Source organism: Pseudorasbora parva, chromosome 7, assembly GCF_024679245.1.
Source record: "Pseudorasbora parva isolate DD20220531a chromosome 7, ASM2467924v1, whole genome shotgun sequence".
Lineage (NCBI taxonomy): Eukaryota > Metazoa > Chordata > Actinopteri > Cypriniformes > Gobionidae > Pseudorasbora > Pseudorasbora parva.
This window is the reverse complement of record NC_090178.1, coordinates 1199853-1217352: the sequence shown is the minus strand read 5'-3', so window position 1 is coordinate 1217352 and position 17500 is coordinate 1199853. Positions and strand designations below refer to the sequence as shown.

Genomic DNA, 17500 nt, shown 5'->3' with positions numbered 1-17500 from the left:
GTATGTATAACGCTGTTTTATCATGTCACACACATCTGAGTGTGTTGAAGTGATGAAAAATAACACTTTGTCAAATGACTTCACTTTATAAATTATCTTCTGATGTATAAAAATAAGAGGAATAGTCTTTGGAGCCCCACCCCGGGCTGAATAAGGAATGGTTGCGGCTAGATCCTAGGCCGGAACTGTATATATAGGTCCAACGTTTCCACCCGAACCCCTTTTGACGGTGCACCAGCTCACGGGACTCCGCCATAACAAACAGACGAACAAAGAAATGGCAAGAATAAACTCAAACTATTCGTTAAAGAGTGAGCAAAAGTTTAAATAAAGTATATTAAACCCAAAATAAAGTTGTTGTGAGTTTTTTTTTTTCTTACTGCAAACTAAATTTACATTAAATACCTGAATAAATGAATCTGAGGCTCGGCCAACGTCCATCAGAGCGTACACCTAACCAGTGGTGCCACCATAGACATCATTCAGGAGTATATAAAGTCTGTGGGTGACACTATCATTTTGAGTTGAGTTTTCAATGACTCTACGATTTCCTCTATGATACCAAAGTTCAGGTCAAGAAAAATATTCCTGACACTGTTATAAAATAATTTGACAGAGTAATGACACTTAATGACATGTTAATTAAGGGTGTGGAGCGACATTAGGTGGAGGGGTTAATGACAGACATTTCATTTTTGGCTGATATAACCCTTTAATGACAGTTGTCATAAACATGCATTAAAAACTCCTTTATATTAATGACACGTGCCATGTCAGTCTTATGCACACCCCTTCAAGTGAAGTATTACAGAAATGTTTCAAATGGCGAGAAATGGAAATAATTAATTAAATAACTGCAATTCCCCAGCACATATTGAACCATGAATGCCGTACCGAGTGGTTCAATATTATATTGAGTATTGTGGCAACCCTAGATCCCACCCACATTTTATTTGCTTTCGACACCTATGATTTATCCACATAAATGCATAAATTAATCGGCGAGCCTCACCTCCTCCCATTGGTGGATGTATCGTATGAGTCGAGAAAGTCGAAGCAGCCGCAGAAGACTCAAAATCTTCGTGAAGCGAACGATCCTCAGAGCTCGAGCCGTCCTGTACACCTGCAGAAAAGAGCCAAACACACACCGTTACACCGGCGGGAAAGAGCCAAACACACACACCGTTACACCTGCAGGAAAGAGCCAAACACACACACCGTTACACCTGCAGGAAAGAGCCAAACACACATGTTACACCGGCGGGAAAGAGCCAAACACACACACCGTTACAGCCGTGGGAAAGAGCCAAACACACACACCTTTACAGCCGTGGGAAAGAGCCAAACACACACCGTTACACCTGCAGGAAAGAGCCAAACACACACACCGTTACACCTGCAGGAAAGAGCCAAACACACACGTTACACCGGCGGGAAAGAGCCAAACACACACCGTTACACCTGCAGGAAAGAGCCAAACACACACGTTACACCGGCGGGAAAGAGCCAAACACACACCGTTACACCGGCGGGAAAGAGCCAAACACACGTTACACCGGCTGGAAAGAGCCAAACACACAACGTTACACCTGCAGGAAAGAGCCAAACACACACACCGTTACACCTGCAGGAAAGAGCCAAACACACACGTTACACCGGCGGGAAAGAGCCAAACACACACACCGTTACAGCCGTGGGAAAGAGAAAACACACACCGTTACACCCACGGGAAAGAGCCAAACACACACACCGTTACACCCACAGGAAAGAGCAAACACACACCGTTACACCCGCGGGAAAGAGCCAAACACACACCCCGTTACAACCGCGGGAAAGAGCCAAACACACACACCGTTACACCCGTGGGAAAGAGAAAACACACACCGTTACACCCACGGGAAAGAGCCAAACACACATACCATTACACCTGCGGGAAAGTGCCAAACACACACCCTGTTACAACCACGGGAAAGAGCCAAACACACACACCGTTACACCCGCGGGAAAGAGCCAAACACACACACCGTTACACCCGCGGGAAAGAGCCCAACACACACCGCTAGACCGGCGGGAAAGAGCCAAACACACACCGTTACACCGGCGGGAAAGAGCAAACACACACAGTTACAACGGCGGGAAAGACCCAAACACACACCGTTACAACGGCGGGAAAGAGCCAAACACACACCGTTACACCGGCAGGAAAGAGCCAAACACACACCATTACACCGGCGGGAAAGAGCCAAACACACACCGTTACAACGGCGGGAAAGAGCAAACACACACCGCTACACCTGCGGGAAAGAGCCAAACACACACCGTTACACCCGCGGGAAAGAGCCAAACACACACCCCGTTACAACCACGGGAAAGAGCCAAACACACACCCCGTTACAACCGCGGGAAAGAGCCAAACACACACACCGTTACACCCGTGGGAAAGAGAAAACACACAACGTTACACCCACAGGAAAGAGCCAAACACACACCGTTACACCCACAGGAAAGAGCCAAACACACACCGTTACACCCGCGGGAAAGAGCCAAACACACACCCCATTACAACCGCGGGAAAGAGCCAAACACACACACCGTTACACCCGTGGGAAAGAGAAAACACACACCGTTACACCCACGGGAAAGAGCCAAACACACACCCTGTTACAACCACGGGAAAGAGCCAAACACACACACCGTTACACCCGCGGGAAAGAGCCCAACACACACCGCTAGACCGGCGGGAAAGAGCCAAACACACACCGTTACACCGGCGGGAAAGAGCAAACACACACCGCTACACCTGCGGGAAAGAGCCAAACACACACCGTTACACCCGCGGGAAAGAGAAAACACACACCGTTACACCCACGGGAAAGAGCCAAACACACACACCGTTACAACTGCGGGAAAGAGCCAAACACACACACCGTTACACCCGTGGGAAAGAGAAAACACACACCGTTACACCCACGGGAAAGAGCCAAACACACACCCTGTTACAACCACGGGAAAGAGCCAAACACACACACCGTTACACCCGCGGGAAAGAGCCCAACACACACCGCTAGACCGACGGGAAAGAGCCAAACACACACCGTTACACCGGCGGGAAAGAGCAAACACACACCGCTACACCTGCGGGAAAGAGCCAAACACACACCGTTACACCGGCGGGAAAGACCCAAACACACACCGTTACAACGGCGGGAAAGAGCCAAACACACACCGTTACACCTGCGGGAAAGAGCCAAACACACACCGTTACACCTGCAGGAAAGACCCAAACACACACCGTTACACCAGCGGGAAAGAGCCAAACACACACCGTTACACCGGCAGGAAAGAGCCAAACACACACCGTTACACCGGCAGGAAAGACCCAAACACACACCGTTACACCGGCAGGAAAGACCCAAACACACACCGTTACACCAGCGGGAAAGAGCCAAATAGGCTCTGTCTTTATAAGTAAACCACATATTTTAGCTTTACACAACTACATTATCAACTGAAAAACATTAAAAATACATTTAGTGACAAAATAACAGGATTTTTATATGCAGGTTTTATCACGTCACTTTACCACGTGACAGCAGCAAGCAGGTTCCTCATTGGTTAACGCGGCGCGAATTGACGCCAAAGTTCACATTTTTCAACTCGGGCGTAGACGCAAATTCGCTTCAAACGCGTGAATGCACAAAAAGCACCACTCGCGCAAGACGCTCAATTTGCTTCAAATTCGCGTTATTCGCGCGAACTGGACGTGCGAATGAGGCGGAATCGCATTGATTGCGCCGTGCGAAAGGTGTCAGGACCTCCAGACGCGCGTCAATGTGCCTTTCCATTGACTTAACATGGAAATAATTCGCTCTAGACGCTCTATTCGCGTTCGGTGTGAACGTACCTTTACAGTAGCTTATCAGTAATCACTCTTGTAGGGTTATGCGAATTTCCCAACATTTTTTGAACACTGATCAGTTCATAGAAATGGAAAGTATGTAATGGAAGAAGATGGTTTCTCAGCACCTAAAAAGATAAGATAATTTAATTTGGCTTGTACCCCTGATGCATGTCTCATAACATGTTAAAAAATCGAAACGTCTGTGAGAAAGAAGAGCGTAAACAGTGTGAGAATATCAGATGTGTATCAGTGTATTGGATCCGTGCATTCGGCCTTAAAGTGACAGCAGCTTTGTAACTTTTCTCCAAGTATTTAAATGAGTTTAAGTTAGTCGTCTGCTAGTGTGTCAGATGGAGCGTCACTGACTGGCTTAAACCATGATGGCATAATGTGCATTTATACAACTATAATACAATAATGCGGCGACATAAAGAAGGACATTTACTTTTGAAAACAAATACTTCTGTACTTTTACAAGAGTAAAAATCTTTCACTTGTAACGGAGTAATATTGACCAGCAGTACTTTTACTTTTACTAAAGTAATAGAGTTACTTTGTCCAGCTCTAGAATCTGAATGTGAAATTTCATCACCCCAGATTTAGTTCACCTAAAACTGACCCTTCTGTCATCATTTACTCGCCCTCTGCTGTTAATAATGCCTCTAGGACAGATAAGTGGCCAGTTTACTGATGTTTCCTCATCTGTATGCAGACGGCATTGAGTTGTACTGCTCTTTTAACTGTACTGAGTTCCACAAACTCTTCTTTAATCATCTGTCTGAGCAGTATCAAGCAGTGGCTAAGTGATAGCTTTTTACTCCTGAATTGAGCTGATCTGAAACACTAATCATTGCCCATGAGCAAAGCGATTAAACAACATTAAACTCAGTGGGCTCTGTACAGGGTCACTATATTCTTCTTTCTGGAGATATGCATCTCTTTGCCATTTGTTTTACACAAAGTAATGTATTTACACTAAATTACTCAGGTGCCATTTCCGCCTGGATTTGGCTGACCCAAATTGAAAAGCCTCCCATGCACACATACAGTGGTCTAGGTTCAAAATGTTGGTGTCATTTTACAGGAAACCCTTTAAAGTTACATAAAACACTGATAAAAGTCATAAACATGTAAGTTTATGTTGTCTAAGCTGTAATAACCCCCCAAAAAAGTAGGCGTTTTTTTTTTATATATATATAAATTAATTTTTGAAAGTGTGTAACTCAGGCACTGTGTGCTCTAGGACCCTGCAGACACTTTGGGCTGCTTCCAGCATGCATAATCAATTTAATGACACTGGGATATTAGATAGATAGATAGATAGATAGATAGATAGATAGATAGATAGATAGATAGATAGATAGATAGATAGATAGATGGATGGATGGATGGATGGATGGATGGATGGATGGATGGATGGATGGATGGATGGATGGATGGATGGATGGATGGATGGATGGATGGATGGATGGATGGATGGATGGATGGATAGATAGATAGATAGATAGATAGATAGATAGATAGATAGATAGATAGATAGATAGATAGATAGATAGATAGATAGATAGATCCATCAATAGATAGATAGATAGATAGATAGATAGATAGATAGATAGATAGATAGATAGATAGATAGATAGATAGATAGATAGATAGATAGATAGATAGATGGATGGATGGATGGATAGATGGATGGATGGATGGATGGATGGATGGATGGATGGATGGATGGATGGATGGATGGATGGATGGATGGATGGATGGATGGATAGATAGATAGATAGATAGATAGATAGATAGATAGATAGATAGATAGATAGATAGATAGATAGATCCATCAATAGATAGATAGATAGATAGATAGATAGATAGATAGATAGATAGATAGATAGATAGATAGATAGATAGATAGATAGATAGATGGATGGATGGATGGATGGATGGATGGATGGATGGATGGATGGATGGATGGATGGATGGATGGATGGATGGATGGAAAGATGGATAGATAGATAGATAGATAGATAGATAGATAGATAGATAGATAGATAGATAGATAGATAGATAGATAGATAGATAGATAGATAGATAGATCCATCAATAGATAGATAGATAGATAGATAGATAGATAGATAGATAGATAGATAGATAGATAGATAGATAGATAGATAGATAGATAGATAGATAGATAGATAGATAGATAGATAGATAGATAGATAGATAGATGACAAAATGCTGAACATTAGTTGATGCGTTCATGAGCTCAAGGCTAGATTATTGTAATGCTCTACTGGGTGGTTGCCCAGCTCGCTTAATAAACAAACTCCAGCTGGACTGGCTCCCTATTACACAATTATTTAACATTATTAAAAAATATCTTCATTTGTGATTGACAGAAGAATGTCACACAGATGTGAGGGGCAAGTAAATGATGACAGAATGACGGGTTTGGCGGACCTGTCTCTTTAAGAACCTGTTGCACAGATTTCTGAATGAACTGAAGTTTGATGCCTCAACAAGAGACAGAATAGATTCCTTTACCTCCGAGTCCAGTCGAGCCTCCAGGTCCACCATCAGGAAGATATAATCCACCGGGATTGAAGACACGAAGTCCACGAGGAACCAGCTTTTCAGGTATCGCTGGCGAATGGCTTTCGGGTCCAGCAGGATCTCAGTACTGTCCTCTTTCACAATCCCGGTTCTGAAGTTCAGCACCAGGTCCACCAGGAAGAGTGTGTCCGAAACCACATTAAAGATGATCCACGGAGGCGTGTTCTCATCCTTAAAGAACGTTATTCCCACCGGGAGGATGATGAGGTTTCCCACCATCAGCATCAGCATCAGCAGATCCCAATAAAACCTATAAGACGGGTTAGACAACTTTTAAGCAGAGGTGGACAAAGTACACAACTTCATTACTTTAGTAAAAGTAAAAGTACTGCTGGTCAAATAATACACCGTTACAAGTGAAAGTTGTAAAAACAGAATTTTACTCTAGTAAAAGTACAGAAGTATTTGTTTTCAAAAGTACTTAAGTATCAAAAGTAAATGTCCTTCTTTATGTCGCCGCATTATTGTATTATAGTTGTATAAATGCACATTATGCCATCATGGTTTAAGCCAGTCAGTGACGCTCCATCTGACACACTAGCACACGACTAACTTAAACTCATTTAAATACTTGTAGAAAAGTTACAAAGCTGCTGTCACTTTAAGGCCGAATGCACGGATCCAATACACTGATACACATCTGATATTCTCACACTGTTCACCTTCACTGAAGACAGAATCAACTTTGTTTATGTGAATACTCCACTAAATGAGCATTTGGACATCCGTCTTCTTCCATTTTGCTCTAAACTATAAATCAGTGTTTAATAAATGCTGTGAAATCATTGAACTTCACGAGACTCTACAAGAGTGATTCCTGAAAGGCTTTCTGCAAAAACCCAAACACCTTTTAAAGAAGAAAAAAATCATCACTGACTTTCAAAGCTGCGACAGAAACGACTTTCCACTTCGAGGACCTTGATAGAAATGTAGTGGAGTAAAAAGGACGATATTTGTCTTTCAGATGGAGTGAAGTTAAAGTCAGAAGATTACAGAAAAAATAATACTCCAGTAAAGCACAGAGACTCAAACAGTGAACTTCAGTACAGGACTCGAGTAAATGTGATTCAGTGCGTGATGCTTTTGATCTTGATTTAGTATCAATTTATATATAGTTGATTCATGATTCGGATCGCGTGTTAAACTGCTGAAATCACGTGACATTGGCGATCCGAATCATGAATCGATTCGCTGACTCATAACCGTTTGAATCATTATTTGAGGATTGAACACAAACCCGGAAGAGAAGTCAATGCTGAATAAAGTCGTAGTTTTTGTTATTTTTGGACCCAAATGTATTTTGGATGCTTAAAGAGATTCTAATTAACCCACTGATGTCTCATATGGACTACTGTGATGATGTTTTTATTTTATTTTATGTTTTATTTTATAATTTAAGACATTTAAATGCATTGACACAGCCACGAGCCATGTGTCCACGCGCGTCCCAGATGAGAGCCTGCCGCAACTCCGCTTTTAAACGCCTCTGGCTTTATGCCACAATGCTGTTTTTGGTTTGAATTTCACATTAAAACTTTAAAAAATGAAAAGCTTAGCTTTGTTTAATATCAAAAGCAGGTTTGGCGATTTGGCGTGAGATTAAGTTGGAGATTAAGCGGAGTGAGAACGTGACAGAGCCCGAAAGCGTGAGAGTCTGGCGCAAAATCCGCAAGAGTTGGCAACCCTAGTATTCAGACACATTAACAAGTGCTTTAATCAGGATACGTTTACTGGAGAAGTTAAGTGTCTTGTTTTCTGAAATAATAATAATAATAATAATAATAATAATAATAATAATTATAATAAATTAAGCAGGTTTAAAGGAACTGCATTTGTAATGGAGGCCAGCTAGTAGTAGTTGCTGTGCGAGTAAACCTCACTCCTCTGACCTCAAGAGACGCTCTAGCGACTGACGCTAGAGGTTGCGGCCTTTAGCCTCCTTGTTAGAGCGTCCAACTCTCATGCCGGTGGACCCGGGTTCAAGTCCCGGTCCGAACAGGAGGGGTTACATATGTAAGAAATGTATTTCAATGAATCATAAAATGGATCTAATTTAAAGTGAATTGCTTCTCAAACAAGAAGAAATGTCGGGCAGGGCTTGATTCTGATTGGATGGCTGTGGTTTGCTATTGGTGGATCTCATTTGAGTGACAGGTGGCCCCGCCAATTTTGAGTTTATTGAAATTAAAAATTTGAGTTGATACAATGAAGGACATTTGTTTAATAAATAGAAACTCAAAATATTATTGTATCTGAACCACATAAAAATGTGATCAATCATCAAAATAGCACAATTTGGCTGCGTCATCAGAAATAAAACACACACAATTACCCAATATGCTTACAAAATCTTTTAATAATATTTTAATAAAGGTTGTCGAATCTCAAAAAATGTTCATTGTATTAACTCAACATTTTATTTTTAATGAACTCAACATTTTAAGGCAACCAGGTAACTTTTTTTCTAAATATTTTTTTTACAGTGTAATAATAATAAATGAGGCAGGTTTAAAGGAACTGTATGTAAGAAATGTATTTCAATGAATCATAAAATGGATCTAATTTAAAGTGAATTGCTTCTCAAACAAGAAGAAATGTAGGGCGGGGCTTGATTCTGATCAGATGGCTGTGGTTTGCTATTGGTGGATCTCATTTGAGTGACAGGTGGCCCCGCCCTCATCATCAGAGAAGTTATTCTGATTCAAGATTATTAACACAATAATGATAAATCATTTAGAATAAATAAATGTCAGTTTTGATTTCAGAGTAAGTAACTAATCCAAATAAGTACCTAATAAGAGAGCATGTGATCGGATGCAGCTGTATGATCTCTCATGTTTCAGCCGCTAAGTCTCTGATTATCTCTGTCTGCGGTTATGAGATCAATATTATTGATCATCTCCCTATGAGAGATGGAGAGATGCATGGAGAGATAATACAGGACTGCAAGAGTCCAGCGGCGCACGTCGGAGCATGTAAAATAACAGCCGCTAAAGCATCATGATGGAGAAACTGGGACACTGGAGCAGGTCTGAGGCTGGGAGTCACACACACACACACACACACACACACACACACTGCCCCTAAACCTACCCATCACAGGAAACATTCTGCATTTTTACTTTCTCATAAAAACTCCTCCTGTGTGATTTATAAGCCTTTTGTAAAGTGGGGCCATGGGTAATGTCCTCATATTTCACCCTCTCCTGTAATACCTGTGTCATACCCATGGCATTATACACATTTGTGTCCTGATATGACACAAAAACATGCCCACACACACACACACACACAGGTGTGTGATCCATCAGTAATAATCTGCTCATAATCTGCAGCAGCCGTTTCCCATCAGCCCCTCGTTTCTTTATTCATAGTCTCAGTTTAACGTAATTGAAATTGTAGCTGATTGGATTATGCATTATGCATACATTGGATGAATAATGCATGACATTATGAATATTTTAATCCATGCTCATTTCTGACAGCAGACAGACTAATTGTGCTCATATGAATATTCAGATGTCGTGTATAGATACTAAAGAACTGGCAAAGCATTTTAAATATTCTCATAAACCTCAAGCACTTCAGAACTATTAAAGGCACAGTATGTAATCTTCCGTCTCTTACTCAGCACAGGGGCGTGTGTGAAGTTAAAGTCATAAGTGTTAAATATGACTCAAGTAAAGTACAGATACTCAAAAGTGTGCTTAAGTAGAGTACTCGAGTAAATGTGCTTAGATACGTAACACACCTGCAGTTGCAATCCTTTTCAGATTCACATTGTTTTATTTCAGTCTGGATTTAAACGCACTGAAACGGCACTCTTACCAGATTAATATTAATAATATCTGGATCTCTTGGTTGGAGCATTGTGTTGGTATCGAAGGCTTTAGCTCATATCTATCGCCGGCGCCTCTTCCTCATGGACTCTATTCTTGGCCCAATGCCGTTTTTCCCGATACATGCTCCCATTAGGGCCCATTTTTAGGAAGCATAGCATTTCATTTCATTGTTATGCAGACGACACACCTTTAAAACTATTGTTGGAGTGCCTCAGGGACATTAAAGCTCAGATGGCCCTAGATGTTTTACATTTTAATGCGAGTTGAACTGAAATTATGATATTTGGCCCAAATAGACACGGCCCCTCACAAACGCTATATCGCCAGAAGGGTTGTGCCGCCTTCACACACATGAGCTCCCCATTGTTAACCCGTAGGGTTTAATCTGGAGTCGGCCCACCCTCTCTAACAGCTCCAGCTCTTCTGGGAAGGCTTTCCTCAAGGTTTAGGAGTGTGTTTATGGGGATTTTTGCCCATTCTTCTAGAAGCTCATTTGTGAGGTCAGGCACTGATGTTGGACGAGAAGGCCTGGCTCTCAGTCTCCGCTCTAATTCATCCCAAAGCTGTTCTATCGGGTTGAGCTCAGGACTCTGTGCAGGCCAGTCCAGTTCCTCCACACCAAACTCCTCATCCATGTCTTTATGGAGCGACGCTTTGTGCACTGGAGCGCAGTCATGCTGGGACAGGAAGGGGCCGTCCACAAACTGATCCCACAAAGTCAGGAGCATGAAAATGTCCAAAATGTCTTGGTGAAGCATTAAGAGTTTACGTCCCGTCCCGCTCTCCTGGCGACGGCCAAACCCAGACTCGTCCATGGGATTGTCAGACTGAAGCGTGATTGGTCGCTCAGAGAACACGTCTCACTGCTCTAGAGTCCAGTGGCGGCTGCTTTACTCCACTGCATCCCACGCTTTGCATTGCTCTTGGTGATGTAAGGCTTGGATGAGCTGCTCGGCCATGGAAACCCATTCCATGAAGCTCTCTCCGCTGTTCTTGAGCTCATCTGAAGGCCACAGAAGTCTGGAGGTCTGGAGCTGTTGACTGCAGAAAGTTGGAGACTTCTGCGCACTGTGACCCTCAGCATGCGCTGACCCCGCTCTGGTCTATGTGTGTAGAAGCGTCTGCAGGCCTAGAGCTTGATTTGTAGACGGATTGAACACCTGAACTCAGGGATTTGGAGGGCCGGCCCAATACTTTTGTCTATTAACTCTAATATGTTATTATATAGACCTGTCCAACAAAGAAAGTAAACGTTTTGAGAACACGTACAGCGTTTGCTTTGGTATTATTAGCAACGGAAAGGCAAACACTACGCCACTGTTAGCCTACAGTACAGTCAAAAAATGACTTGTTGAATTTACTTAAAAATATGTGGTCAGTGGCTGCACACAACTATATTGAGCATTTTTTCCAAATAACAATTTAGTGATATGAACAAAAAAATTAAAGTAAAGCTGGCACAATCACTATGAGTAAATACAAACCATTTGAGTTTGTCCCTGTAACATAATATATGTGGCGTTTACTTAATGATGTTATGTTACATTTATAAAGGTTTATTATGTGAGGTGAACACTGTTATCAATTTAATTTGCCTTTAAAAAAATTAAAAAACTACAAGCATATTTTAAAAAATAAAATGCAAACTTAACTCATTGGACAAACTAAAAATATTGAATTGAGAGCCGGAATTACATCCACACACACACTCACACACACTCACACACACACACACACACACTTACACACACACACACACACACACACACACACACACTCACACACACACACACACACACACACACACACACACACACACACACACACACACACACACACACACACACACTCACATACACTCACATACACTCACACTCATACACTCACACTCACACACACACACACACACACACACACACACACTCACACACACACTTACACACACACACACACACACACTCACACACACACACTCACACACACTCACACACACTCACACACACACTCACACACACACACACACACACACACACACACACACACACACACACACACTCACACACACACACTCACACAAACACACACACAAACACACACTCACTCACACACTCACTCACACACACACACACACACACACACACACTCACACACACACACACACACACACACTCACACACACACACACACTCACACACACACACTCACACACACACACACACTCACACACACACACTCACACACACACACACACACACACACACTCACTCACACACTCACGCACACACACACACACACACACACACACTCACACACACACACACACACACACACACTCACTCACACACTCACTCACACACACACACACACACACACACACACACTCACACACACACACACACACACACTCACACACACACACACACTCACACACACACACTCACACACACACACACACTCACACACACACACTCACACACACACACACACACACACACACACACACACACTCACTCACACACTCACTCACTCACACACACACACACACACACACACACACTCACACACACACACACACACACACACTCACACACACACACACACACTCACACACACACACTCACACACACACACTCACACACACACACACACACACACACACACACACACACACACACACACACTCACACACACACACACACACACACACACTCACACACACACACACACACACACACACACACACACTCACACACACACACACACACACTCACACACACACACACACTTACACTCACACACACACACACACACACACACACACACTCACACACACACACTCACACACACACACACACACTCACACACACACACACACACACACACACACACACACACACACACACTCACACACACACACTCACACACACTCTCACACACACACTCACACACACACACACTCACACTCGTGGATAATGGACATTTCGCTTAGTGTGTGTTTTTGGAATTTGCAACCAGGTAACTCGCTTTTTTAAGTTAAACCAACAAAAAAAATTCTAAATAATGTTTGACAGTGTGGGAAATTGCAACAGTTTGTGTCAAAAGCCAGAGAAAAGTGACTTGACGGACTTGTGGGATCATCTCAGCGTGTCTGTTTTCTTTAATAGCATCTGTTCATCCGTTCAGAATGGTGTGAAAGCGTCAGATATTCATCATTCTGAGGAGCCACACACACTTACAGAAGATCATCCGAGCGTCTGACATCAATATCAATAATAACGCAGATGACGGTAATACGGTAAATAAACAGTGAGTTATGAGTCATGGTGGTCCTCCTGTCATCAGTACTGGCCCTGACTCAACCCTGCACCATGATCCTGACTCAGCTGTGGTCACAGCAAACTTTACACTTTACTATATATTCACATAGAGAACAGAGGATTTAGTGTGTGTGTGTGTGTGTGTGTGTGTGTGTGTGTGTGTGTGTGTGTGTGTGTGTGTGTGTGTGTGTGTGTGTGTGTGTGTGTGTCGCCTTTGGCTTGGCTTGCTCAGTTGGGGACACTAAAAATATGATTAAAGTTATTCAACTTATTATACAAATAAAATATATGAATTAGGTCTTATTTAATTCTATAAACTATAATACTGATCTGCCAACATTGTCTCTGTATGATAAATTAAAATAAGCTGATAACATCACTGTTTTCTCCAGTACGACTGTACAGCCAAATCTAATTTTGTCGCAATATTATCATGTTTGACACTGTGAAGCTGCTTTGACACAATCGTGATTGTAAAAGCGCTATATAAATAAAGTTGATTGATTGATTGATTGTGTGTGCGTGCGTGCGTGCGTGTGTGTGTGTGATGGGTAGGTTTGGGTGCAGCGTAAGGGGATAGAAAATACGGTTTGTGCAGTATAAAACCATTACACCTATGGAATGTCCCCACATTTCACAAAAACAAACGTGTGTGTGTGTGTGTGTGTGTGTGTGTGTGTGTGTGTGTGTGTGTGTGTGTGTGTGTGTGAGCCTGTTTTTGTGGTTTATGAGGACACTAATTTGTATAACTACATGGGCATTACACTGGTATTACACTATAAATGTGGTTTATGAGGACATATCAAATGTCCTCATAATTCAAATGGCTTTAAAAACACACTAAATGATGAATTTTTGAGAAAGTAAAAATGCAGAATGTTTCCTGTGATGGGTAGGTTTAGGGGCAGTGTGTGTGTGTGTGTGTGTGTGTGTGTGTGTGTGTGTGTGTGTGTGTGTGTGTGTGTGTGTGTGTGTGTGTGTGTGTGTGTGTGTGTGTGTGATGGGTAGGTTTAGGGGCAGTGTAAGGGGATAGAAAATACGGTTTGTACAGTATAAACACCATTACGCCTATGGAGAGTCCCTGTAAACCACATAGACCAACATGTGTGTGTGTGTGTGTGTGTGTGTGTGTGTGTACCTGAAGTCGCTGTAGGGGTGTATGATCCAGACTCCGGCCGATTTGAGCCTCTCCTGCTCCAGAGCCACGGCCTTGTGGCTGCCGAACATGCGGAGCGAGAACTTGTTGACCCCGGGCTGCAGCATCGCGCCGAACTGCCTCTGGATGAAGGTGGACTGGTTCGAGTAGCTGTAGTCCTCTCCGTCCAGACCCGGGCCGGCCTCCGGTGTCCCGGCCGCCGTGGTGGTGGTGGTCTCCGGTCCGGCCACCACGACCATCCCGGTGCCGGTGGAGGAGGAGGAGGCCAGGGCGGCTCGGGACGCGAAGCCCACGGAACGCTGCACGGTGGGCGGGGCGGAGCCGGCGTGGGGGAACGGCAGCGGCAGAGGGGTGGTCGGGGTCCCGGCCGCCGTGCCCGGGCGAAACGGGCCGTTGTCCCGCGTGGAGCTCATGATGGAGAGGCGGCGACGATCCCCGCGATCGCCCTCCAGAGACGCCTGCGAGAGCCGGTAACCGGGAGACGGAAGGCTGCTCTTACTGCGCCGCTTAGAGTCGCCGTTCCGGGCCGCCCTAGGGTCCGTCCCCGCGGAAGCCCCGGTACCCGCGGTGCCACCATCCATGCCAGTGCCAGAGAGCAGCGCGAGCGCGCACGCACGCGTTCTCTCTCTCTCACACACACACACACACACACACACAGACACACACACACGCGAGTGACCTGTTGTTACTCTTCAGTCAGATAAACGCTTAATAACGAGCTCACGGTCAGTTTGACCTCAGTGCCGGTAAAACGACGGATTCGCCTTCGCGCTTCCTCCGCCCCTCCGCGCCGCCCTCCGACGGCTCCTCATCGTGTTCGAACGCCCTTGAATAAACGCGCGTCGATGACGCTCCGTTCGCCCTTGACGCGCTCGTCTTCACGCGCCATCCGTCATTTCTCCTCATCTCTCCTCCCGCGTGTCCTTGAGGCCCGACGCGCTCCGACGCGCTCTGCCACCGGCCAGCATCTTCGAGCGCTCACCGGGTGCCGTGGCTCGGGGATTCTCGCCTCCGGTTGTCGCGGTGATGTCTCGCGCCGTGCGCTCAACAGACGCGCTTATAAAAAGGAGTAGCACAGATACATGACATTCATCTGTCAGTCACATACACACACACACACACCGGTCAGTCAGCACACGAGTGAAGGCGCATCATCATCATCATCATAATCAGACTGACGCGCAACAGATGCGATGCTGCCAGACGCGCGTTATCCTTCCGCCGCCTTTAATCGCGCGCGTTTATCCAGGGCGCATCGCGGCTCACATTCATCACTTTCACTTGTTGAGCTTCAGCAGATTCGATCAGATTCCGGAGCGCTCGTGACGGGAAGGACGAAAGTGCGATTAAATAAATATGAAATCAATGTGCCAGCGCATGAAGGTCTGTTGCCATGGCAGCAGCAGCATCATCAGCATCCCTGTCACCCGCGTGCTCCACACTCAGGTATGAGCGCGTCACCATGACGACACACAGATGGGCGGAGACGGACATATGCCAGTCATCGTGACATTGAACAGCTGAAGCCCATTAACAACACACACACACACACCTTCTGATCACACACACACCTTCTGATCACACACACACACACACACACACACACTGCCCGTAAACCTGCCCATCACAGGAAACATTCTGCATTTTTACTTTCTCTAGTAAACTCCTTCTGTGTGATTTATAAGCCTTTTGTAAAGTGGGGCCATGGGTAATGTCCTCATATGTCACAAAAAACATGCCCCCACACACACACACACACACACAGGTTTGTTTCACTATATTAGTGAGGACATCACATAGACTTCCATTGATTTTATATCAGGTCAATGGTACTTTCTATCCCCTAACCCAACCCCTCTCTCTAAACCTACCCATTACACACACACACACACACACACACACACACACACACACACACACACACACACACACACACACACACACACACACACACACACACACACACACACACACACACACACACACACACACAACAGATTTAAATAAAAACATGTTTTGGCTGATTTATAAGCCTTTTTAGTGAGGACCAGTCCAATGTCCTCACCAGTGGGTTGTTCTCATGTTTTACTATATAAGTGAGGACATTTCCAGTAGCAGTATTAACATTAAGTGACATGGCATCTGACGCACAGGAGCCAATGGCACATGTCGCGACACACGCAGTGGCACTTCCGGTTCTCATTGGCATATGTCAGTGGATAGTGACATGTGTCACTGACACTGTCACGAAACGCTGACACTGGCAGTGACACTAAGTCGCGGAACATGTCGCTGTATGTGACACTCACTGGCAGATGAGCTGAACAACTATACTCACGTAATTGTGGCACAAAAGCCAACATAAATATCCTATTTTCGTGACTTTTTCCCCCTCTTAAATAAATCTTAATCTAACTTGTTAAATTTAGTAATATGTGTTAGTTTGTGACAAGCAGTATCTGAGTGGCATGTGCCACTGAATGATTTATGCAATGCCAATATAATTAGTTGTGAAATAATTAGTGCAGTGTGTGTGTGTGTGTGTGTGTGTGTGTGTGTGTGTGTGTGTGAGATTATTTAGGATGGGGCGTTGATTACACAAGAGTATGAATACATGAAAGATCGGAATGTGTGTGTATGTGTGAGTGCAGTGTGTGTGTGAGTGCAGTGAGTG

General features: G+C 44.2%; 1 protein-coding gene across 1 annotated transcript in view; it reads right to left on the bottom strand.

The window, feature by feature from the left end:
- The window catches only part of LOC137082517 (potassium/sodium hyperpolarization-activated cyclic nucleotide-gated channel 1), a 41138-nt gene extending 24780 nt beyond the window's left edge, over nucleotides 1–16358 (bottom strand). The window contains exons 1-3 of the mRNA XM_067447742.1: nucleotides 14809–16358; nucleotides 6443–6761; nucleotides 1013–1123 (exon numbers count right to left, since the gene is read on the bottom strand). Coding sequence (XP_067303843.1) covers nucleotides 1013–1123; nucleotides 6443–6761; nucleotides 14809–15407 — 1029 coding nt within the window. The 5' untranslated portion in view covers nucleotides 15408–16358. The remainder of the gene's footprint in view (nucleotides 1–1012; nucleotides 1124–6442; nucleotides 6762–14808) is intronic.
- Nucleotides 16359–17500: the final 1142 nt, after the last annotated feature.